Source organism: Octopus sinensis, linkage group LG7 (genome assembly GCF_006345805.1).
Source record: "Octopus sinensis linkage group LG7, ASM634580v1, whole genome shotgun sequence".
Lineage (NCBI taxonomy): Eukaryota > Metazoa > Mollusca > Cephalopoda > Octopoda > Octopodidae > Octopus > Octopus sinensis.
This window is the reverse complement of record NC_043003.1, coordinates 6,780,929-6,805,064: the sequence shown is the minus strand read 5'-3', so window position 1 is coordinate 6,805,064 and position 24,136 is coordinate 6,780,929. Positions and strand designations below refer to the sequence as shown.

The 24,136-nt window shown below is 41.3% G+C and overlaps 2 protein-coding genes across 2 annotated transcripts in view; one reads left to right on the top strand and one right to left on the bottom strand.

Annotated features, from left to right (window-relative positions):
• LOC115213845 (tetratricopeptide repeat protein 39A) overlaps nt 1–17,546 on the top strand; it is a 99,522-nt gene extending 81,976 nt beyond the window's left edge. The window contains exon 18 of the transcript XR_004999945.1: nt 17,505–17,546. The gene's annotated coding sequence lies outside the window, so the exon portion shown is untranslated. The remainder of the gene's footprint in view (nt 1–17,504) is intronic.
• On the bottom strand, nt 7,989–23,920 carry LOC115214049 (BRISC and BRCA1-A complex member 1). The gene is made up of 7 exons (XM_029783089.2): nt 23,396–23,920; nt 19,564–19,622; nt 17,739–17,859; nt 15,274–15,380; nt 13,127–13,241; nt 9,855–9,941; nt 7,989–8,242 (listed from the first exon to the last, which is right to left on the bottom strand). The coding sequence occupies exons 1-7, from the start codon at nt 23,792–23,794 to the stop codon at nt 8,066–8,068; spliced, it is 1,065 nt and encodes a 354-aa protein (XP_029638949.1). The 5' UTR covers nt 23,795–23,920; the 3' UTR covers nt 7,989–8,065.
• Nucleotides 23,921–24,136: the final 216 nt, after the last annotated feature.

Below are 24,136 nucleotides of genomic sequence, written 5' to 3'. Positions count from 1 at the left end.
CAATAACGGAGGAATTTAAGACAGGCTGCCCCTGGGAGCCCCTCTAAGACCTTGTTCTTATAGCTGAATCACTAGCAGAAGTACCACTGATGCTATATTTCTGGTAAGACAGCTGCAAGAGAAATACCTAGCCAAAGATAAACCTCTGTATCTGGCTTTCGTTGACATGGAGAAAGCCTTTGAAAGGGTCACCTGATCGCTTATCTGGTGGTCAGTGCAGAAGCTAGGGAAAGATGAGTGGTTGGTGAGAGCTGCTCTAGCCATGTACAGGGACACTGCCAGTAAGGTGAGGGTTGGCAACAAGTATAGTGAAGAATTTGGGGTACAAGTAGGGGTTCACCAAGGATCAGTCCTCAGCCCCCTCTTGTTCATCATAGTCCTCCAGGCAATAACAGAAGCATTCAAGACAGGCTGCCCCTGGAACCTCCTATATGCTAATGACCTTGTTTCTATTGCTGAATTAGAGAAGTTTCAGGTGTAGAAGCAAGGTCTAGAATCAAAAGGCTTTAGAATCAATCTAGCAAAAACCAAAGTCTTAGTAAGTATGGAAGCTGACAAGTTACAAATCCTTTCAGATAGATGGCTCTGCTCGATCTGTAGAAAAGACATAGGTAGAAGCCCCATAAGATGTACCCAGTGTAAACTATGGACAGATAAGAAGTGCAGCAATATCAGAGGAAGTTTAACAGGGAAACTAGTTTTTGTGTGTGGATGGTGCACAGGTACACTAAAAAGGTATAGACAATAGATAGCATCAAATGTCAGTTGGGAAAATTAGAGGCAGTTGATAGCTTCTGTTTCCTAGGTGACCAAGTCAGTTGTCAAGGTGGATGTTCTGAGAGCATAGCTGCTAGAATAAGAATAGGTTGGGCAAAGTTCATAGAGCTCCTACCTCTGCTGATAGCAAAGGGCCTCTCCTTAAGAGTGAATGTCAGATTGTATGATGCTTGTGTGCAAACAGCCATGCTACATGACAGTGAAACATGGGCTGTGACCTCCAAGGACATGCGTTGGCTGGAAAGAAATGAAATCAGGATGTTTCACTGGATGTGCAATGTCAGTGGGCATGTACAACAGAGTGTAAACATCTTGAGAGAAAAGTTGGGGCATAAGAGGCATCAGACGTGGTGTGCAAGAGAAACAACTGTGCTGTTATAGTCATGTGAAGTGTATGGATGTGGGCAGCTGTGTGAAGAAGTGCTGATCTCTATCAGTGGAAGGAAGCTGTGGAAGAGGGAGACCCAGGAAGACATGGGATGAAGTGGTGAAGCACAATCTTCAAACGTTGGACCTCATGGAGGCAATGACTAGTGATCAAGACCTTTGGTGATATGCTCTGCTTGAGAAGACCCATCAAGCCAAGTTCAATCATAGTCGTGGCTGTTGTCGGTGTCATGCCACTGGCACAGGTGCCAGTGACACGTAAAATGTACTTTTCAAACATTGGGCTTCACAGAGGCAATGTGGTTGATGCCAGTCTCATGTAACTATTACCTGTACCCGTGGCACATAAAATGCACATTCCGAGTGCTGGGCCTCACAGAGGCAATGACAAATGACTAATGACCTTTGGCAATATGCTGTGCTTGAGAAGAAGACCCATCAAACCACCTGAAATCATAGTCGTGGCAGATACTGATGTCACCATTGAAGGCGATGAGCTGGCAGAATAATTAGCATTATGGGCAAAATGCTTACCGGCATTTCGTCTGCTGACACGTTCTGAGTTCAAATTCCGCTGAGGTTGACTTTGCCTTTCATCCCTTCGGGGTCGATAAATTAAGTGCCAGTTATGCACTGGGGTCGATGTAATCGACTTAATCCCTTTGTCTGTCCTTATTTGTCCTCTCCATGTTTAGCCCCTTGTGGGTAATAAAGAAATAAGATACTGGTGTCACGTAAAAGTTTCCATTGCACTCTCAGACTTGTTGGCATTAGGAAGGGCATCCAGCTGTAGAAAACTATGCCAAATCAAACTGGGGTCTGGTGCAGCCCCTCAGCTTACCAGCCCTGGTCAAACTGTCCAACCCATGCCAGCATGGAAAGCAGATGTTAAATGATGACGATGACAATGACAGCAATGACTTATTTTCTAGTTGGAACTGGCTGAGCTTTCAAGATTTTTGTTATTTAGCAGAGTCTGGACCCAGTTATGGAAACATTGTTGAAGATAAGTACACATAGATTTTTACAAGCACCATTTCATTGATTAGCAATTAATTTTAATTATCAGGAAGTGTCATCATCCAGATTAACCTCTCTTCACTCTCTGTCTTAAAGTTGCTTTAAATCTTTTGAAAAGTCAAAATTTCTGTGTAAAGCAAAGAATGAGTTTTAGTCTAAGACATGAACAGGTTTAGCTGTGTGTTTAAAATGAGGGGTAAGTTTTAGTGTACAAGTAATTTAAACAGTCATTCCATGTGTGTGTGTGTAAAATAAATAATAATTTCAGGTTTATATGCGTAAAGCAATAGAGATAATATTTTATCAGATACTACAATAACAGGTGTTAAGAAAACAACAGGCCCATATCAATGTACTCATTAAATATAGATTATTTAGAGATACAGCTAGGACTGCAAGCTACCTGTTTCTTTACTACCCATAAGGGGCTAAACACAGAGAGGACAAACAAGGACAGACAAATGGATTAAGTTGATTATATCAACCCCAGTGCATAACTGGTACTTAATTTATCAACCCCGAAAGGATGAAAGGTAAAGTCGACCTTGGCTACGTAATACATAATGCAGACCAATTGACAAATAATATTTCCTCAGGTGAGGAGTATTTGGAAGAAAAAATGGGCCAGGATTTGAACTTTGCTGTTTCTGTTTTGCAAAGATGTTCATTTGTCTGTTCTATTACCACGTGTTCTGATTAGAAATAATATATTCATTACCACCTCTACTACTTTGAATAAAGAAGCAAATAATGAACAATGTGGCCGTTGCCAACCTCCCCCGGCACCTGTGCCGGTGGCACGTAAAAAGCATCATCTGTACGTGGCCGATGCCAGCGCCGCCTTGACTGGCTTCCGTGCCGGTGGCATGTAAAAACCACCAACCGATCATGGCCGCTGCCAGCCTCCCCTGGCACGTAAAAAGCATCCACTACACTCATGGAGTGGTTGGCGTTAGGAAGGGCATCCAGCTGTAGAAACTCTGCCAGATCAAGATTGAAGCCTGATGCAGCCATCTGGTTCACCAGTCCTCGGTCAAATCATCCAACCCATGCTAGCATGGAAAACAGACGTTAAATGATGATGATGATGATGATGTGGTTCCCGATGAAGTAAAAAAATTGCAATGGTCATCAGTGGAACACTATTTGACATCTTTTGAAGCTGAGCCGGTCTACGCTGAGCAATACCAGCCTGTATTAGAGTCACACTGAGTGTATGACTGTATTACTGAAATCTCTCACGTAACTTACCATTTGTGGCATTGAGACATTCTTTTCTTTCTTGCGATTTCTGTGGCGATCCTTATCTTTATCAATTTGGTGTCAGTGTCAGTACAAAAATGGTGGAGGTCAAAGGAAGAGTAATCAATGCTCCGAAAATTCAATACGGGGGTCGGAGATGGGTAAGTTAATTGGTTTTGATTGTTAAATTTACTTTTCTTTTTTTTTTATGTTTAGCTGTTTATAGCGTGATCAAACAACCTTCTAGAGATAGTCTGTGAGTTGCTGTTAGGGCCTCAGGTCTCAGGGCTTGATTCAGTAGAAGTGTTGTGAGTGACATGATTTAACATAAGGGGCCTTAGAATTAATCGAACGAAAACCAGTCTTAGTAAATAGGAAGGCAGACAAAGCACAAATCCCTTCAGGTAGATGACCTTGCTCGATCTGTAGAAAATGGGTAGGTAGAAACTCCATAAGATGAGATGGAAAGACTGCTGAATGTGGAGAATGAATGGGAGGAGAGTCTGCCAAATGTTGATATATATATATATGTATATACATAATGATGATCATCATTGTTTAACATCCACTTTCCATGTTAGCATGGATTGGACGATCTGACCGAGGACTGGTGAACCAGATGGCTGCACCAGGCTTCAATTTTGATCTGGCAGAGTTTCTACAGCTGGATGCCCTTCCTAATGCCAACATGGGTTTCCGCCCGATATCCGAAACTCGGAGTTTTATCATGGCTACCGAATAATTGTCACATATATTTACATAGAAATTCTTCTATTTACATGATATCGAGGTATCTTTCATTCTTTCGTTGTCTTGCTATTTCTATCAATCTATAAACATATGTATGTATAGTTTATAGCACGCACACATATATATATATCACCTTGATTGACCTGTCCGTCGGGCGTCCCTTTGACACCGCTGGTCACAGCACGTTGTCCACTCCTCTCTGGATCGCGCCTTTCTCATCCACGTGATCCCAATCGTCCTCCTGAAATCATAACTCCACCGTCGTGGAGGTCTTCCGGGTGGTTTTTTCTGCTCGCACAAGTTCCACTCGACAACTGCGTGGGTTCACCGATTATTGGGGAGCCGGGCGACGTGTCCAGCCCATCTAAACTTGCTGCGTGTATACTCTGCGATGACATCCCTCACGCTGGACTTCTCTCTGATGATCTCGCTACTGATGTGCTCTCTCAACGAGATTCCAAGCTTTCCATGGCTTTTTGAGCCGTTACCAGTCTCTGCTCTTCTCTCTTTGTTGAAGCCCATGTTTTACTACCATATAACATTGCAAGTAGAACTGTGCTGTTGATGAGGTTGGCATGGGTAGTCCTGTCCAACCTTCCCTTGAGCACATTCCTTATGCCATTAAATGCCTTCCATCCGGCCCTTACTCTCCGTGAGATCTCCTTTTCGATATCTTGGCATATATTCACTTCCTGTCCCCAGGTAGACATATTCCTTTACCTCCTCTATTTCATCACTGTCAATCACCATTTGACCTGTTGGTACATTGTCTGACCGCATGAACTTTGTTTTCATGTGGTTCATCTTGAGACCTACTGCAGAACTTTTGATGTCGAGTTCCGTCAGCATGGTCTGAAGCTGATCTGTGGTTTCAGCAATGATTACGACCGGCACTCATACGGGTGATGACAGCAGAGCTATGTCAGTGGTGTATCCGGAATTTGCCTCCCTGAGCAGTTACACATATTGCGCCTCGACTCCTGGCCTCTGCAGCGAGTTCAGCACTGCGTTGGTTTCAACGCTGTCGAAGGCCTTCTCATAGTCTACAAATGCAACAATCGAATGAGTACAATTTGCCTCTTTGCGTTGTGTTTGTAGACATATATATATGTAAAAAAAATACAAACTGGGACAAGAATGCAAAACATTTAGAAGACGATACAAAAAACCCGGACGAGACATTCAAAGCCTTTAACCCTTTCTTTACCAACCCGGCCAAAACCGGCTCTGGCTCTGAGTTCAAATGTCTTATTTTCATAAGTTTTGAATTAAAATCTTCCACCAAACCTGAGTCACAATTTATGTTCCTAACACTAGCTTAATGATAACTAAGTTATTTTACTAAATTCTTTATTATATTTAAAGTAATTGAAAGAAACACAGAGCATCTCAAAATAAATACAGTAACAAAAGGGTTAATCTTCAGTCAAGAACCGGATCATCCTCGCAATTTCGGCTACATATACATAAGGTGATCGCTCCATCTTTACAAATGATTGCAATCTCTGAGCTTTTATATTTATGACTTTTCAGATGATGGTTCAGTTCTACTGCAGATCTATGTGGTTTGAAGCAAAGGTGACAGACAAAGGTTGTAATTTCCACTTGATTGATCAGATCACTTTTGTGACGTGTGATCTTTGAGAACCTTCGTATCTCTTGTGAAGCCAAAAATTGACTTGGAAGCCCCTTTCTCACACTACACATGTCAAATCCTTGCTCTTACAATTGATCTTTGTTGGGATTTCAGCTGGTTGAGTTACCCCCAGCCACACATTTCACACTTGTAAGATTTTATGTTCTTCTTGAGGTTCTGATGACAACCTATCTGAAGCCTAACTTTTAGGCTTTCATTGCTCAATGCAAAACCCCTTCAAAACTTTTATAACCTTCCATTGTAAGTTTGTTCCACTCAGCTCCTTCCAGGTTTTCATTTCAATTTGCACTTCCTTCAGGTTGCTTTTTATTCAGTTTTTGTGCTTTCTGCTGACACCTTTCAGTTGTACAGCTCACCACGGAAACAGCTGCTTCGGAATCCTATATACTTTCTATATACACACAACATAGCCTGCCCAACACATCTGAATAGATATGATGAGTGAGTGATTGCTTGTGCATCCAGCTCTTGCAAACACTTCAGTCTGTGTTTTACTTTTCCACTTAATGTTGCACAGATGTTGACTTGTAAATTAGCAGCCAGACAGGCGCCCTGTCTGGCGTCCGTGTCGGTGACACGTAAAAGCAACAACTGATCGTGGCCATTAGCCAGCCTGCTGTGGCACATAAAAAGCACCCACTACACTCACAGGGTGGTTGGTGTTAGGAAGGGCATCCAGCTGTAGAAACACTGCCAAATCAGACTGGAGCCTGGTGCAGACCCCATGGCTTACCAGACCCCGGTCGAACCTTCCAACCCATGCTAGCATGGAAGACAGACGTTAAATGATGATGATGATGGTGAAGTTGCTTTATCTAAATCTAGACCCATGATTCCCAATGTGGTGCACAAGCCCCACAGGTGGGGGCATAGTAATATTTTGGTGAGGCGTGCATAGGGTTATGTTGAATTTATACCTTTTGTACACAATGTTTAGTATACCAATAGAGAAAGGGGGCAATTCGAGAATGAGATTTTGTTTTTTTAAATTCTTTACAACCCTTCTGTGGACAATTTTATTAAATTTTTGGACACTTTAGAGACACCAGTCCTTTTCCATCATATTCCACCATTATTCGAGATCTGATGTCACTAAAGTGGCAATAGATTATTTCCTTCAATTTAGTGGTATGTGAAAAAACATGTAGGTAATTTAATTACAAATGCTTTTCCTACACATTTTTTTTACATCTGTTGCACTATTTTTTAAAAATTTTGTTTCCAGGTAATATTGTAAACAACCCATGCTAGCATGGAGAACGGACGTTAAACGACGATGATGATGATTAACCAAATTTTGAATATCAAAAATTAAATATCACAAGGGGGCATCAGGATTTTAGAAATGATTCTGTAGGGCATGGCCAAAAATAAGTTGGGAATCACTGACCTAGACCTTGGAGACCTTTCTTACAAGCTTTTAGGCCAGGTCTCTGTCTTGAAGGGCCTAAAATGGGGTCATAGGAGCTGGCCTTTTTGTTTACTAACCCATTTCAGTGTAAATTTCCCTAACTATTAACGCTGACACTCCATGCTGGCAAGAGTTAGAGGAGTTATGATAGCCTGAGTTGGTTGTTACTCAGAATCCCTACCATAAGTTGGGGGACCACGACTCCCTCAAATAATTTAATTTTGACTTGGCTTCAATGTCCTTCCTATCATCAATCCTTTTACACAGTATTCTGGCCACGTTTTTATCATGCATTCAACACCATCCATTTAGATGCTGAAGCAAGTGTTCCTGGACGTTCCTTCACTCTGACCTATGTAGTGGAACCTATTTGTTACATGTTTTCCCTTGTTCAGTAAAGCTTGTAGAGTCAAGTACCTTGCTCAAGGACTCAACACAGAATATTAAGACACAGACTGGTGACAATGTGATTAGATTTCACTAACTTTGTTAGACACACAAAACTTGAATAAATCTTTAATAAATATTGTTAGTTTTTATTATTTCTGGACTGTAAAACATAACAAAATATTTGTAATTAACAGAACGTCTCCAGGCTGAGGATGTACAAAGGGATGACTAAGATACACAGCTGATGGTTTATATTTCAAAATATATCTAAAACTGAGCTACAACAAGGGAACCATTCAAACTACATAACAATCAGACTATTTAGCAGATAATTTAACAAGCAGACCATTTAAAAATCAGACATATATTTTTTTTTTATTTCATGAAAAATGAAGATTTTTTGTTTTTTTTTTCCTTATGCTAAAACCTCTTCACCCTTCCTCCATGTTGGCTCTGATCCTATGTGAGGAATCTCTCTGCAAAGGTCTCTGTAATGGGTGAGCCAACAGCTGGGCCATACTGTCGTATAATTTAGTCAAATTCTTTGACACTTCAAAAATGTAGGACTGGCCTTTGACATCAAGTGAACAAAGTTGGTCAAAGATTTGCTGAAAGGAAAAAACAAACTCATTAAGAAAGGAAAATGAAATCACCATCATGACAACTACCACCATCTTTGACAGGGGTCCCCCAATCCCATATCTGGTTGTCAATGCAGAAACTAGAGAGAGACAAATAGTTGGTGAGAGCTGTACAAGCCATGTACAGGGACGCTGTCAGTAAGGTGAGGGTTGGCAACAAGTATAGTAAAGAATTCCGGGTAGGGGTTCACCAAGGATCAGTCCTCAGCCCACTCTTATTTATCATAGTCCTCCAGGCAGTAACAGAGGAATTCAAGACAGGATGCTCCTAAGAGGTAAGTCACTACCAGAACTAGAGATGAAGTTTCAGGTGTGGAAGCAAGGTCTAAAATTGAAGGACCTTAGAGTCAATCTAGCAAAAAACCAAAATCTTAGTAAGTAGAAAGGCAGACAAATCACAAATCCCTTCAGGTAGATGGCCCTGCTCAATCTGTAGAAAAGGTGTAGGTAGAAACTCCTGGTGTAAGTTATGGACGCATAAAAGGTGCAGCAATATCAAAGGAAGGTTAATTGGGAGGATGGTTTTTGTGTGTGTCAGATGCACAGGTGCAATAAACACTGAAGGTGTGCAGAAAACAGCTTCCGTCACATGCCAGGGGAAAAAACTAGAAGTAGTTGATAGTTTCCATTACCTAGGTGACAAAGTCAGTAGCTGGGTGGATGCTTTGAGAGCATAGCTGCCAGAATAAGAATAGCCTGGGTAAAGTTCTGAGAGCTCCTACCTCTGCTGGTAACAAAGGGCCTCTTGCTCAGAATGAAAGGTAGACTGTATGACACGTGTGCGAACAGCCATGCTACACAGTAGTGAAACATGGGCTGTGACTGTTGAGGACATGCGTAAGCTTGCAAGAAATGAAGCCAGTATGCTCTGGTGGACGTGTAATGTCAGTGTGCATATACGACAGAGTGTAAGCACTCTGAGAGAAAAGTTGGACATAAGAAGCATCAGATGTGGTGTGCAAGAGAGATAACTGTGCTGATATGGTCATGTGTTGTGAATGAATGAGGACAGCTGTGCGAAAAAGTGTCACACCCAGGTAGACCCAGGAAGACCTGGGATGAGGTGGTGAAGCACAATCTTCAAGCGTTGGGATTCACAGAAGCAATGATGAGCGACCAAGACCTTTGGAAATATGCTGTGCTTGAGAAGACCTGGCAAGCCAAGTGAGACCATAACCATGGTTTATGCCAGTGTAGCATAACCGGCCCATTTAAGAGTACCCTTCAATCATTGGGCAATGAACTGTGCTTGACAAGACTCGTTGAGTCAAGTGAAATCATTGCCATGGCCAATGCCAGTACTGCCTGACTGGCTCCCATGCTGGTGGCGCATAAAAAGCACCATTCAAGCGTGGTTGATGCCACTGCCGCCTGACTGGCCTTTGTGCCAGCGGCATGTAAAAAGCACCCACAAAACTCTTGGAGTGTTTGGTATTAGGATGGACATCCAGCTGTAGAAACCTTGCCAGATCAGACTGGAGGCTGGTGCAGCCTTCTGGCTTGCCAGCCCTCAGTCAAGAAGGCTTTGTTGTTATAAAGAGTTGTGATGGTGGTGAAGTGGAAAGATAAACAGACTTACCTCACAGCAATTGTCTTCTGATGGAGGTTCATGTACATAGAAGACATCAACAAACAGGTAAGGTGAGAGCAGAAGTAATTTCTGGACCTGATAAAAGATACAAACAGAGGCACACCAGGTTAACAAAATTACTTAGGTTAGTGAAGAACTAAAAAGTAATCTTTTGGTAGGGTCCCAAGTTATGGTTCATCACAATTCTTTATTGTAAATCCATGGATGGGCTTCAGACAAAACTGGTTTTTACAGAGTGATATATATAAGAGACAAGTTTAAAAAAATGGTCATTACACATGATTCCTTTATTAGAGCAAATTTGGCTTACAACTGTTTTTAGTAGTCGAGCCCCGTGCTAGTAGGGTATTAAGAGCACCATCTGAGTGTGATCATTGCCAGAGCGGCTATTTGACCTCTGTGCTGTTGGTACGTAAAAGCACCCACTGCACTCTTGGAGTGGTTGGCGTTAGGAAGGGCATCCAGCTGTAGAAACTCTGCCAGATCAAGATGGAGCCTGGTGCAGCCATCTGGTTCGCCAGCCCTCAGTCAAAATCGTCCAACCCATGCTAGCATGGAAAGCAGACATTGAACAATGATGATGATGATTACATATACATTATTAATATGTTTCCACAATTGGTCTATTGATCAACTGATGTAAATTGAATGACCCAAGAAAATTGCTGCTATTGGCTTTGAATAAAGTAGCAGTAATTTTCTGAGGTCATCCAATTTATCTTCATTGATCAATAGACCAGTTAAGTAAGCATAATAATAATAATGTACCTGTAATGACTACTGGAAACAACTGTAAGCCAAATTTGCTCTAATAAAGGAATTTATATGTAATGACCATTATTTTTCACTTGTCTCATATATGTGTGTGTGTGTGTGTGTGTGTTAAATAAAGCAACAAAGCCAAGGCTGTGTGGAATTTTCAGGACATTTATAAAGAGAAAGTTAGTCTTACAGCTGTTTCTGGGATATTAGGGATATCCCTTCATCAGAGACGATGTGAGATGGTTAAATAGATGGTTAATTACGGCACTTACATGTTTGTTAGCTGCCACCTTGGGTCTTCTGGATACCAATACCTCTAATACCTATATATATATATAGGATGCCATGATAGATCTTTAGCACCTACACACATTTTTTTCTCTCCTTGTTTCTTTCTGTGTTCCTTTCTGTAGAAGAGTGAAGGCTCGAAACGTAAAAGACTTTTTCCATTCCTGAGCGCTATACTAATACATTTGTTTGTTTGTACTCCACCTGTCTTCGTCTTTTGTTTATTTTCGTAAACCTTCCCATTATATATATCATCATCATCATCATCATTTAGCGTCTGCTTTCCATGCCAGCATGGGTTGGATGGTTCAACTGGGGTCTGGGAAGCCAGAAGGCTGCATCAGGCCCAGTCTGATCTGGCAGTGTTTCTACGGCTGGATGCCCTTCCTAACGCCAACCACTCCGTGGTTATATATATATATACACACACACACACACATACTGAGATGTGTAAACAACTACCAGTATATTAATTTATAAACATATATATGTATATCCTTGTGAGTAAATTTGGTGGATGGAAACTGGAAGAAGCCCACCATATGTGTATGTATGCTCCTGTCTTGACATTACTTGATGACCATCAGCAAAGCAATGTTGTTCATTTCCAGTCTGGACATAGGGAAATATTACTTTACTTGGATACTGGGGAGGGTTGGAAGAACATCCAACTGTCGATAATCTGCCTCAACAGATTCCATCTGACCCATGCAAGCATGGAAAAGTGGACATTAAAAGATGCTGATGATGGTAAAACACACACACACACATACATATACACACGAGCTGGCAGAGACGTTAGCACGCCGGGCAAAATGCTTAGCGGTATTTTGTCTGCCGTTATGTTCTGAGTTCAAATTCCGCCGAGGTCGACTTTGCCTCTCATCCTTTCGGGGTCAATAAATTAAGTACCAGTTACGCACTGGGGTCGATATAATCCACTTAATCCGCTTGTCTGTCCTTGTCTGTCCCCTTCTGTGTTTAGCCTCTTGTGGGTAGTAAAGAAATACATACATATACACATGATGGGCTTCCCAACAGTTTCCATCAACCAAATTTCCCTCACAAAGCATTGGTCATTCTGATACTACAGTGGAAGGTATGACCAGTCATTAAGATGGAACCTGAAATCACAGTTGTTAAACAAACTTCTTAACTACACCCCCATACATCTAATATATGTCAAAGTTGTAATTATTTGGCAAGTGTCACGCATTCAACATCTGGTTGTCTGATCTGAAACAGCTGTACACTACATATTATTTCAAATATCCAATTAATGTTAGAGTCACTGAGACAGAGCAGACAGATATAATTATATATTCTATCCTATCAGGACGACTTTGGAGTCATGGTGGCAATGAAGAGAGAGAAGCAACTTAGGTGAGTTTTACACAGTGTAGTGAAGCTATTTTTGGAAGTTTTCAGCGCGAATGCGCAGAGTTGGGTTACTTCTGGTAGGCCACCAGAAGTTCCCTCATGCACATGCGCAGAGAACAGCAAACTGAAAGTGTTCCGCTAATATCTGCCTTTTTTGAATCAGCAACCCTACCGAGTGGACGTGCCCAAGCTTCTCTCAGGGAAAACCCTACATACAGAGAAGCTCTTCTTCTAAGCGGGAACATCATCACATCATCATCGTTTAACGTCCGCTTTCCATGCTGGCATCGGTTGGACAGTTCGACCGGGGTCTGGGAAGCCAGGAGGCTGCACCAGGCCCAGTCTGATCTGGCAGTGTTTCTACAGCTGGATGCCCTTCCTAACGCCAACCACTCCGTGAGTGTAGTGGGTGCTTTTTACGTGCCACCGACACAGGTGCCAGGCGAGGCTGGCAACGGCCACGATCAGTTGGTGCTTTTTACGTGCCACCAGCATGGAGGCCAGTTGAGCTGGCGCTGGCAACGGCCACGTTTGGATGGTTCTTTTACATGCCACTGGCACTGGTATCACAACTACAATTTCCATTGATTTTGATTGATTTCACTTGCCTCAACAGGTCTTCGCAAGTAGAGTTTTGTGTCCCAAGAAGGAAAGGTATGCATAAGTGGACTGGCTACATCCCTCCAATAAAAGAAAACTATCCAATTGTTTCCCATTCATGTAAAGACATGTGGGTGAACATGTATGTTTTTATGTAGGTGAATATGTATTTGGAAATATGCATGGTGCACTTGCATGAAACGAGAGTGTGAGTAGTTTGAAATCTTTACCTCTTCACAGATATCCAGTTTACTCTGGGATCGGCCAAAGATAAGGATGATCCTAACAATATAGGGAGGAGGCAAAGTCGGGTCTTCCATGATGGGAAGTTCACAGTTGCGAAGGCTGAAATGGAGATGACAAACAAGCAAAAGATTAAAGTGAGGAAAAAGAACAACAACAATAAAAGAGTGTCAATGATGGCAGGAGAGGAGGTTAACGCCAGCGCCGCCTTGACTGGCTTCCGTGTCGGCGGCACGTAAAAACCGACATAGACACTTGCAGGGAATGTGACCAAATGAGGTTTATTTTTCAACTGTTCACTCTCCCATGTGGTCCCCACTGATTCCAGTGGTGAAGAAGCTTACATTTTGTTGGTCAGAAAAAAGTTATCAACAACAAATACGACATTATCACTGCAACACTGACTCCCAGCCAAGTTTTTTTCATGCTGTCATACTGGGGAACAGGTGATAGTCGGATGGAGCCAAATCAGGAGACGAGGGAGAGTGATCAACTAATTCAAGGCCACAGTTGGCACATAAGAGAACCATCCGAATGTGGCCGTAGCCAGCACTGCATCGACTGGCCTCCGTGCTGGTGGCACGTAACAAACACCATCCGATCGTGGCCGTGCCAGTGGCACGTAAAAAACACCATCCGAACGTGGCCATGCCAGCCTCGCCTGGCCTCTGTGCCGGTGGCACATAAAAAACACCATCCGAGCGTGGCCGTTCGCCAGCCTCGTCTGGCACCTGTGTCGGGGGTACATAAAAAGCACCCACTACACTCACGGAGTGGTTGGCATTAGGAAGGGCATCCAGCTGTAGAAACACCGCTAGATCTGACTGGCCTGGTGCAGCCTTCGGGCTTCCCAGACCCCAGTTGAACCGTCCAACCCATGCTAGCATGGAAAGCGGACGTTAGACGACGATGATGATGATGATGACAGTTGTGCACAACAGCCATTGAAAGTAAGGACTTCTGATGAAAGAAGATCCCCTTTTATCAGTTTTCCTGGGGCATTTGGTCTTGACAGCCTTTTGCAACTGCTTCAGTAAGTTGGCATAATACAATCCATTAACGGTGTGACCCTTTTGAAGATAGCCAAGAAACACAATGCTTTTTGCATCCCCAAAACTGAGGCTGTCACCTTCCCTGCAGACGAAATGACCTTGGCCTTCTTTGGGGGAGGAGGAGAATTTCCACCACATAGATTGTCTCTTAGTCTTTGGCTCAAAGTGATGAAGACAACACTCATCCTGGGTCAGGGAACATTCAAAGAAACCAGCTGGATCTGCTTCAATGTCAAATTTTCCCATGATGTGACCAGCCTGATGGACTTTTGATCAGGTGTCAGAAGATATACCCACCAAGCAGAAACCTTCATAATGCCAAGTTGATAGTGCAGAATATTCTCAACTCTCTCATGGGATATTCTAATAGCATAGTTTTTTTTTGTTGTTTTTTTTATTGATAGTCAAATACCTGTCATCATGTGGTGAATATGATCAATGTTTTTCTCAGTGGTGCTAGTTCAGACCTTGGGTCATTTTCAGGTCTCTCCCTTCCCCTCCTAAATTTAGGTCCCCACTTTTGCACTGTTGACAAAGTTGCAGCACCATCCCCTAATGTAGCAACCATAGCAGCAGGGACATCCTTGAGAGCTAAACCCTTTTTCTACAAGGACTTGATAACACCACAATGCCAAATGTCGATTTTCAAGAGAAGTCGCTACCAGTTAGTTTTGATGTCTTCTTTCAATAGTCAGATGTAAGCTTGCCTGGGAAGAAACAATGCAGTTATTAATAAGAAGAGTTGAAATTAATTCATGCAAGACTTCATAGCTGTAGCATCACTTTCAAAGGCTTTCTCCATGTCAACAAAAGCCGAATACAGAGGTTTGTCTTTGGCTAGGTATTTCTCTTGCAGCTGTCTTACCAGAAATATAGCATCAGTGGTGCTTCTGCCTGGCACAAAACCAACGGAATCTCCTCTAATTCTCTCTAAACTAACTCTCTTCTTCATAATAAAGCAATAGATAAAAATAAAGCCTTGTAAAAAAAAAAAAATGTTTCTATTAAGATGTTTAGAGTTACAACCTGATGAAAGTATTGATAGAATATGGCAGAAAGATATGGATCTGACTAATACTTACATAGTCTTCAGCACAGACCCAACATCAAGATTGGAACACTTGTAAGTTTCATCCAAATTTTCCAACAAATTTGAAATTTCCCTGGGGTCATTAGTAAAACTGTGGTACTAAAATAGATGAGAAAAAAAGAAATGGTTGAAGAGATGGCATCCCTAAAATAAATATTTGTTTTTTTAATGCAGTGTTTGAGAAGGGGTGGTTGAAGTAGTGTTTAACCACGAGCTTAGCCCTGATCCAGTAAATCTGTTATCAAAAATCAAAGTCGGGATCACATAGCAGAGTTGGATAAAAGTATAGTATGGTCTGCAAAAAAAGAAAAAAAATACAAGCCCAGAATGGACAGCCGTAGGAAACATTCCCTGTATAGACTGGACAGCCATAGAAGACATCCTCCTCCTCATCATCATCATTTAACGTCCGTTTTCCATGCTAGCATGGGTTGGATGGTTCAACCGGGGTCTGGTAAGCCATGGAGGCTGCACCAGGCTCCAGTCTGATCTGGCAGTGTTTCTACAGCTGGATGCCCTTCCTAATGCCAACCATTCCGTGAGTGCAGTGGGTTCTTTTTATGTTCCACTGGCACAGGGGCCAGAGGAGGCTAGCAAACAGCCACGATTGGTTGGTGCTTTTATGTGTCACCAACATGGATACCAGTCAGGCGGCGCTGGCATCTGCCACGTTCAGACTGTGCTTTTTACGTGTCACCGGCATGGGTATCTTAACTACAATTTCCATTTGATTTTTATTTTGATGTTGATGTTGATGTACTTGACTCAATAGGTCTTGTCAAGAACAGCGGGTCACTCTACGATCCAAGGTTAGCACAGCAGGCCGTCCTGCGAGCCATGGACTCACTTCAGGAAACACAACCTGTTTAGATTGAACAGCTGTAGGAATCATAACCTTTCTAGACTGGACATTTGAGAATCTACAAGTCCAGATGGCAACATTGTCTCACATACAGTTAATCTGACCCCAAAAGGAAAAATCCACATCAGTCATGAACCACATGTGGCCCATGGGACATTCTAAATGGCACACCTAATGGAAAATTACCTTGGTTGTGTTTTTAGTAATGCAGCTCACCTGATGATGAGCTATGTCCTATGCAATCCACTCCTTGGAAAGGATTGTCAAGTCTGCTCTACATAGGTCACTTGAATTGCTAGAAATAACAGCTTAATCTACATCAAATTACAACCTACCAGCCTCAAAAAGGATGGAGACTTGGAATCCTAAATATAGAAAAAGGTCAGATCATATACGAAATGCCTTGGACTAAGGCTAGACAACAACAACCATCATCATCATCATCGTTTAACGTCCGCTTTCCATGCTAGCATGGGTTGGACGATTTTGACTGAGGACAGGCGACCTAAATGGCTGCACCAGGCTCCAATCTTGATCTGGCAGAGTTTCTACAGCTTGATGCCCTTCCTAATGCCAACCACTCTGAGAGTGTAGTGGGTGCTTTTACGTGCCACCAGCATGTGGGCCAGTCAGGCGGTAACTGGCAACGGCCACGCTCAAATGATGTTTTTCTTACGTGCCATTTCTCTCAAGCCTATGCATGTCCTCGGCTATCACAGCCCATGTTTCACTGCTATGTAGCATATATATATATGAGTGCTGTTAGGTCAATACCAATGGTTTCATGCAAAAAATTTCTTACAATTATTCAATTGTGGTTTAACACAGTAACAGTTCAGCCATTTTTATCACATTAATGTGTGTATATATATATATATATATATCGATGGGTGAATGAATTATCCTATGTTTACCGTTAACATGGAAAATTCAATGAACCGTTACCAGGGTAGCAAATTCACGTCAGAAACTCGGTTGAAGCGACCTATCCAAAGGTAGAAACTCCGGGTTAATGTGCAGTAATTTGTGTGTGTTACAGATGAATAAATAAATAAATGGAGCCTCTCTCAACAACAAGACATTATAACATTTACGATGGCTGCCCACATGATAAACAGAATGTTCTTAATTGTTATAATGTCTTGTTGTTGAGATAGGTTCTCTTTCTTTCCTGATGAGAAGATTGCATCTTACACCGTTTATTCCTTTGGAATAAAACCATGCTGTCTTTGAAACATATATCGAAAGTAAAGGAATTTTATTAACATCTTCGTTCAACTCCATTTATTTATTTATTCATCTATATATATACATATAGTCTTTATTACTGAAAAATAATACATTTTAATAGTAAGGTGTAGTGTGTGTGTGTGTGTGTGTGTGTGTGTGTGTGTGTACACTTTCAAATGACTTTTCATCAGGTTATATTTTGGGTGCAACATCTTCAATGGAAAGTGACCTGCTCAGGTAGCAGTGAACGGTGTTGTAGGACACACACACACACACACATACAATATAGCCTACCCAGACAGCACTGTTACATAGTAAAACATGCACACAAACACACACACATATTAATAAGCAAGGTGACATACCCAGGTGGCGGTATCATGGAGTGTGACGAAAGCAAACCGATGATGGTTGTCCAGTCTGTGTTTACTTTGGACAAATAAACCAATTGTTCTTTTGACCAGTTGGAGAGTAGAAAAGCGATCTCTGAAATATTAAAAGAGTTTTAAGATCTTCAAAAAAAACTTCAAAACTGATCGATCAATCAACATGAAATTGTCAAATGAAATATGTTGTCATCAGCATGGCCACCACTGCCATTGCTGTCGTCATTTTATCTCTGCTGTCCATGCTGGCACCGTTTGCCACAGTCTGATAATATTTATTCAAAGTTATTGTCCTCCTTAGGGGACCAAGTCTTGGTTCTACGTTTTTTTTTTTGTTGTTGTTGGGGGGTCTACAGTTGAGTGTCCTATCTTTAACCATTTAACAGAGTGAAATGAGTGTAGTTTATAAATGAACTTTGCCTTCTTTTATGCTACATTTCTGGGAATAACATCTGTTAATTTACTCTCTACACCCTTCAAATCAAAGTAATAAGGCTTGGAAGGATATAAAAAAGGTAATTTGATGATTTGGGTAAAAAGGTTATAAAATTAAAGCAGATGTGAAGTAGAGTGGATATGTAATTGATGGGATCACAAATGGCAACAAAAGGACTTTGATAAACCTAGCTGATTGATTGGTTGACTGAATGATTAATCAAACAACTGATTAGTAAATTGGTTAAGGGCACCATCCTAGCGTGATCTTTACCAACGTTGCCTTACTGGCACTTGTGCCGGTGGCATGTGTAAAAAAATTCGAGCAAGGTCATTGCCAGTACCGCCTGACTGGCCCCGTGCCAGTGGCACGTAAAAAGCACCCACTACACTCTCGGAGTGGTTGGCATTAGGAAGGGCATCCAGCGGTAGAAACTCTGCCAGATCAAGATTGGAGCTTGGTGCGGCCATCTGGCTCGCCAGCCCACAGTCAAAATTGTCCAACCCATGCTAGCATGGAAAGCAGATGCTAAACGATGATGATCACAATTATGTAATTATGCATTTGGTCTTGTTTCTTTAATGAGCACAATAAAAGTAACATGTAAAATTTATGCTTTTCTGCTAAATATGAGACTAGAATATGAAGATATTGCAAGCAAAATGTGTGAATTACTTCAACCGTTGTCTCTTTTCCTCCACCTGGGACTAAAGAAAAAGAGATGATAGTGTCCATCATGTCAGTACTTTGGTAAGGGAGTAAAGGAGGTTAGCTCAGCAGATGAGTCCATCTCAGTAATTAAAGTCCATGAATGATTCAGTAATGAAATGGAGTAGCCATCACTATGGTAACAGCATTTTCTCTAAAAAGGGATTGACTCACTTACCAGAATATTGATTTCTGCTTGTTCTCTTTCTCTAAATACTGGGGTAGCTACATACCCGCCCCCACCTAAGACAGTCATCGTTGATCCTTGCATTACCCCGTCCTACTTTTCTCACTGAGCAGGCCGTTAACCCTTTAGCCTTCAGATTGCTCTGTCAAATGTAAAACTTATTTATTCCCATTGTTTCGAATAATTCATGCATTTATCTTGTAGCTTTGAGATTTCGACAATAAGACTGTTTACTTTTAGAATGACACTGCTGGGTAGGTTTGAGAGGCCGGATCTGGTTGGTTTGAACAAGACACAAAAAGAATATTTGGACCCTGGTCGTGGCTGCTTTAAATGCTAAAAGATTAAACACTTGCATTAATTAGTGCTATTGTAGTGTCGCTAAGCTTGTGTCGTAAGTCTGTGTCATTGGAGAGTATCACTAATCTTTGTTATTGAAGTGTCATGAAATAGAGAAATACCTTTCGACTTACCCAGCTCGTGAAAGAAATTTCATCCGTTCCATTTCTGAACTGAGATCCAAACACAATACCTGTGGAGAAGGAGAAAATAGTATGGAGAAGAAGGAGAAAGAGAGAGTGGGAGGGAAGAAGACAGGTGAGAAGGGGGTGATAAAACAGTAAGTATGGTATAAATCAATTAATAAACAGAAAACCAAAGGGGGGAAAAACAAAACAAATATATACCAATTGAGAAAGCTACACATAAATATAGCAAAAAGTATTTTGGGACACAAACATCAACTGTGAAGTGAAATATAGACAAGCAACAACCGGTAATCATGTTTATAAGTTTTATGAATTATGACACTTCCAAAATTTAGCAATACATACATTATTTTTATAATAAAAAGTCAGGAGTATAAGAGGTGAATGTATTTATTTAACCCCTTGATACCCTTAGGATTTAAGTCCTCTATACATATATATTATATATATATATCAACAATTGAGGGTAAAATTAATTAGTTATTAATCAATTTCACCAAGTATTCAGTATGTAAAAGGACCATTTAAGGCGAATTCAAAATATTACATTATATAATTAGGGCTTAGTAAAATAAATTACTTTGCCACATACTGAACTTGCTAGAAATAGCAGCCAAAAAAAGTTTTTTTGCCATTTCCACTACTTAAAGAAAATTTCTCTCAGATAATGTTTACTCAAAATAACTCACGAAGGTATGGAGGTAAAAACAGAAAAATATCACAAGTACAAAGATTATTTGAGAACGTTAACGTTTCTAGATTAGCCAAATAAACTCAGCATTTCTTTCGTCAGCTCAACATTTCTTATTTTGGATTTGGAAGCACTAAAAAGAAAGAACATACCCTTTGGCGACTTATCACCTCAGATGACCCGTTCAGACTGCCAGTACCAACAAATTCAAAATGTGCAAGCGAAGATTCCCTGCTCTCCCCTTCCACCTACGTGGGTTATCTAGCAAACATTATATTTTAACGGTGATATAATGTATATATTATATCACATTATATTTTAATGATGATATAATGTATATATCATCATCGTTTAACGTCCGCTTTCCATGCTAGCATGGGTTGCTAGCATGTTTAGTGCCGCCTGACTGACCCCGTGCTGGTGGGACGTAAAAGCACCCACTACACTCTTGGTGTGGTTGGCATTAGGAAGGGCATCCAGCTGTAGGAACTCTGCCAGATCAGATTGGAGCCTGGTGCAGCCATCTGGTTCGCCAGTCCTCAGTCAAAACATCCAACCCATGCTAGCATGGAAAGCATACATTAAATGATGATGATGATGTATATATATATATTATATATTAATATTAAGGAAGTTATTTCTGAGTCCACGGGGGAGAGAAGTTCAATTTAGTGGTAATAAAATGAATAACTCACTGTATTATATACATATATACAGATAGGTTTAAGAGACAGAATCACCCTCAAGCAACTCAATCATCATTGAACAACGATAGGTACATATAGGACTAAATATTAAAATTATCAGAATTAATATATATCAATTTATATAGGATGAGGATAGCAGTGTGAAAAAGTGCCACACTCTAGCGGTTGAGGGAACCTGTGGAAGAGGTAGACCTGGGATGAAGTGGTGAAGCACAACCTTTGAACTTTAGGCCTCACCAAGGAAAATGACTAGTGACCGAGACTTTTGGAAATATGCCGTGCTTGAGAAGACCCGGCAAGCTAAATGAGACCATAACCCGTGGCCTATGCCAGGAGCGTAACCAACCCACTTATGCGTACCTTTTCCTTCCTTGGACACTAAACTCTGCTTGCGAAGACCTGTTGAGGTAAGTGAAATCAAAATCAAATTCGGTGACTGGCATCCGTGCTAGCGGGGTGCAAAGAGCACCATACGAGTGCCAGTAGCGCCTGACTGGCCCTCATGCTGGTGGCATGTAAAGCTCTCAGAGTGGTTGGCGTTAGGAAGTGCATCCAGCTGTAGAAACTCTGCCAGATCAAGATTGGAGCCTGGTGCAGACATCTGGTTTGCCAGTCCTCAGTCAAATCGTCCAACCCATGCTAGCATGGAAAGCGGATGTTAAACGATGATGATGATGATGAGAGAAAAAAATGATTTTCTCTTATTCTATTTAATCCTGTGGTGACATTAAGCTAATGACAGTCACGTGCTGATGTATATAGAGATATTTGGTCCAAGTAGATAAATGTCTAGTGTGTCTGAGTTACATTCTGTGTTGCTACATTGTACGTGTTTTGTTTTTTATCGCGATCAGTTTGTGTTGAATGTTCAGCTTTCGCAGGAGTGGCTGTGTGGTAAGTAGCTTGCTAACCAACCACATGGTTCCAGGTTCAGTCCCACTGCATGGCATCTTGGGCAAGTGTCTTCTGCTATAGCACCGGGCCGACCAATGCCTTGTGAGTGGATTTGGTAGACGGAAACTGAAAGAAGCCTGTCGTATATATGTATATATATATGTGTGTGTGTTTGTGTGTCTGTCTTTGTCCCCCTAGCATTGCTTGACAACCGATGCTGGTGTGTTTACGTCCCCGTCACTTAGCGGTTCGGCAAAAGAGACCGATAGAATAAGTACTGGGCTTACAAAGAATAAGTCCCGGGGTCGATTTGCTCGACTAAAGGCGGTGCTCCAGCATGGCCGCAGTCAAATGACTGAAACAAGTAAAAGAGTAATATTTTCTTTATATTTAGTTTATGTTCGAGTTTTTACAATATCTGTGTAGTTAATAATACTTTTTTAATTTTGGAACAAGGTCGTTAATTCATGAGGGGAGGGGGCAACTTAGTTGCATTGACTGCATTATTCGACTAATACCTTTATTTTATCAAACCTGAAAGGGTGAAAAGCAAAGTTGACCGTGGCAGTATTCGAACTCAGACGTTAAGAGACGGAAAAAAAGTCGCAAAGCATTCTGTTCGACTTGTTAACAATTGTGTCAGCTGATGAGATAATAAAAACACAACACACACATATAATATAAAAGATAAAGAAAAGACAATTTTTAGTAAAACAAACACAAAATATAAATTCTATTCCAGACAAACTATGACTCAGCAAATACTGTGATCACGGTCAACATTCCAAGATATTTGTTTCTAGGAATAAATATTAATATTGAACCTATTTTTGTGGGGCATATCTTTTGCTTTTGAAGCATTTACGATGGTTAAATGTGTAACTACGCCGGTACTACTTGAGAACAGTGGTCCAGGTGCGCGCACTCGCGCATCCGATTAGCTAGTCATGACTAGTCGATCCTTACTTTATGTTTTGGTGTTATTTACTTTGTTTAACAAAAATTATGGCGTAACTTCGGTATACGTACTGGATACATTTCAAGAAAGTGAGGTTTTTCTTCTTCTATATATGGGGGGTTAGGGTTTGTGTTAGGGTTAGGGGTGGGAGAAAAGAGTTTCTGTTATCTTCAGAAATGTAAACAAAGCCACTTACGGTACCTATACCGAAGGATCGCCAAAATTATTTACTTTGTGTTTTTGTGTTTTATTTACTTTTCTAGGTAGTCGTTGTAGGATCGACTAGTTACGACTAGCGATCACGGATGCGCGACTACGCGAGTGCGCGCACTGGGACCACTGTTCTCAAGTAGTACCACTACACCAACAGTAACAATTACAAAACACAACTCGCAGCTAACGAGCGAATCTCTATGCGATCGTTCATCCTGCTAGAAATAGCAACTACATTTCTTTTAAATCGCATGCAACTGTTAAAAGAACGGAACATTTGAACAGAATAATCTGAAGAGAACTGGAATTACTACTACTACAACAATTAGAATTTCTACTACTACTACTACTTACAAGTTTCTCGGGACAGTTAACACCGACGCATATTTTCGGGATGGCCACATGTTCCGAGTCCGACTGGTCGTACTGTGTCCGTCGCAGGTCAGCCGGGAAGTTAGTAGACATCAAGTTGTTTGCAACGGATGTAGGTCGACATCCCAGTTTCATAGAAGTGTCCACCTCTCGTAGATTAGCAATTAACGATGACGCTGACGAGCTGGAATTGAGCGAAGTGGCAGACGTACAGGAACCAGACATAGCGGAGGATGGACTCGAAACCGTGGTGGACGGTCCTGGTAACTCAATGATATCGTATTCGGGCAGGACACTTGCCACCAATTGTGCCTGGAGTTTCATTTCATTTTGTTCGTTTCTCTCGGAATTCTTCATGTCGTGGTCTTCACTGCTATCCATTTTGAAAGCTCTGACATTCCAGACTTGAAGTAAATTGTTGCGGTCGCTAATTACACTCGTCACTTCTGAAATCTGACAACAGAAAGTATTTCTTCACCGAAATTTTGACAAGAACAAAAGGGAGATAATCGGTGTTGACGAAGGGAGATAATTAAGACAAACAAGAAAAAAATATTTAGATTTTTAATAAATTGTTTTAAATGATGCGGCACGAAGATTTGTCAGTGAACAGGTCGCGGTCTCAAAGCGACGAAAATATTTTGACACAAATTAAATTTAAATGCTGAAGTGATTCTAACGGTTTTTGTGTGTTTCTTTAATGGCTTATAAACACCTTCCACG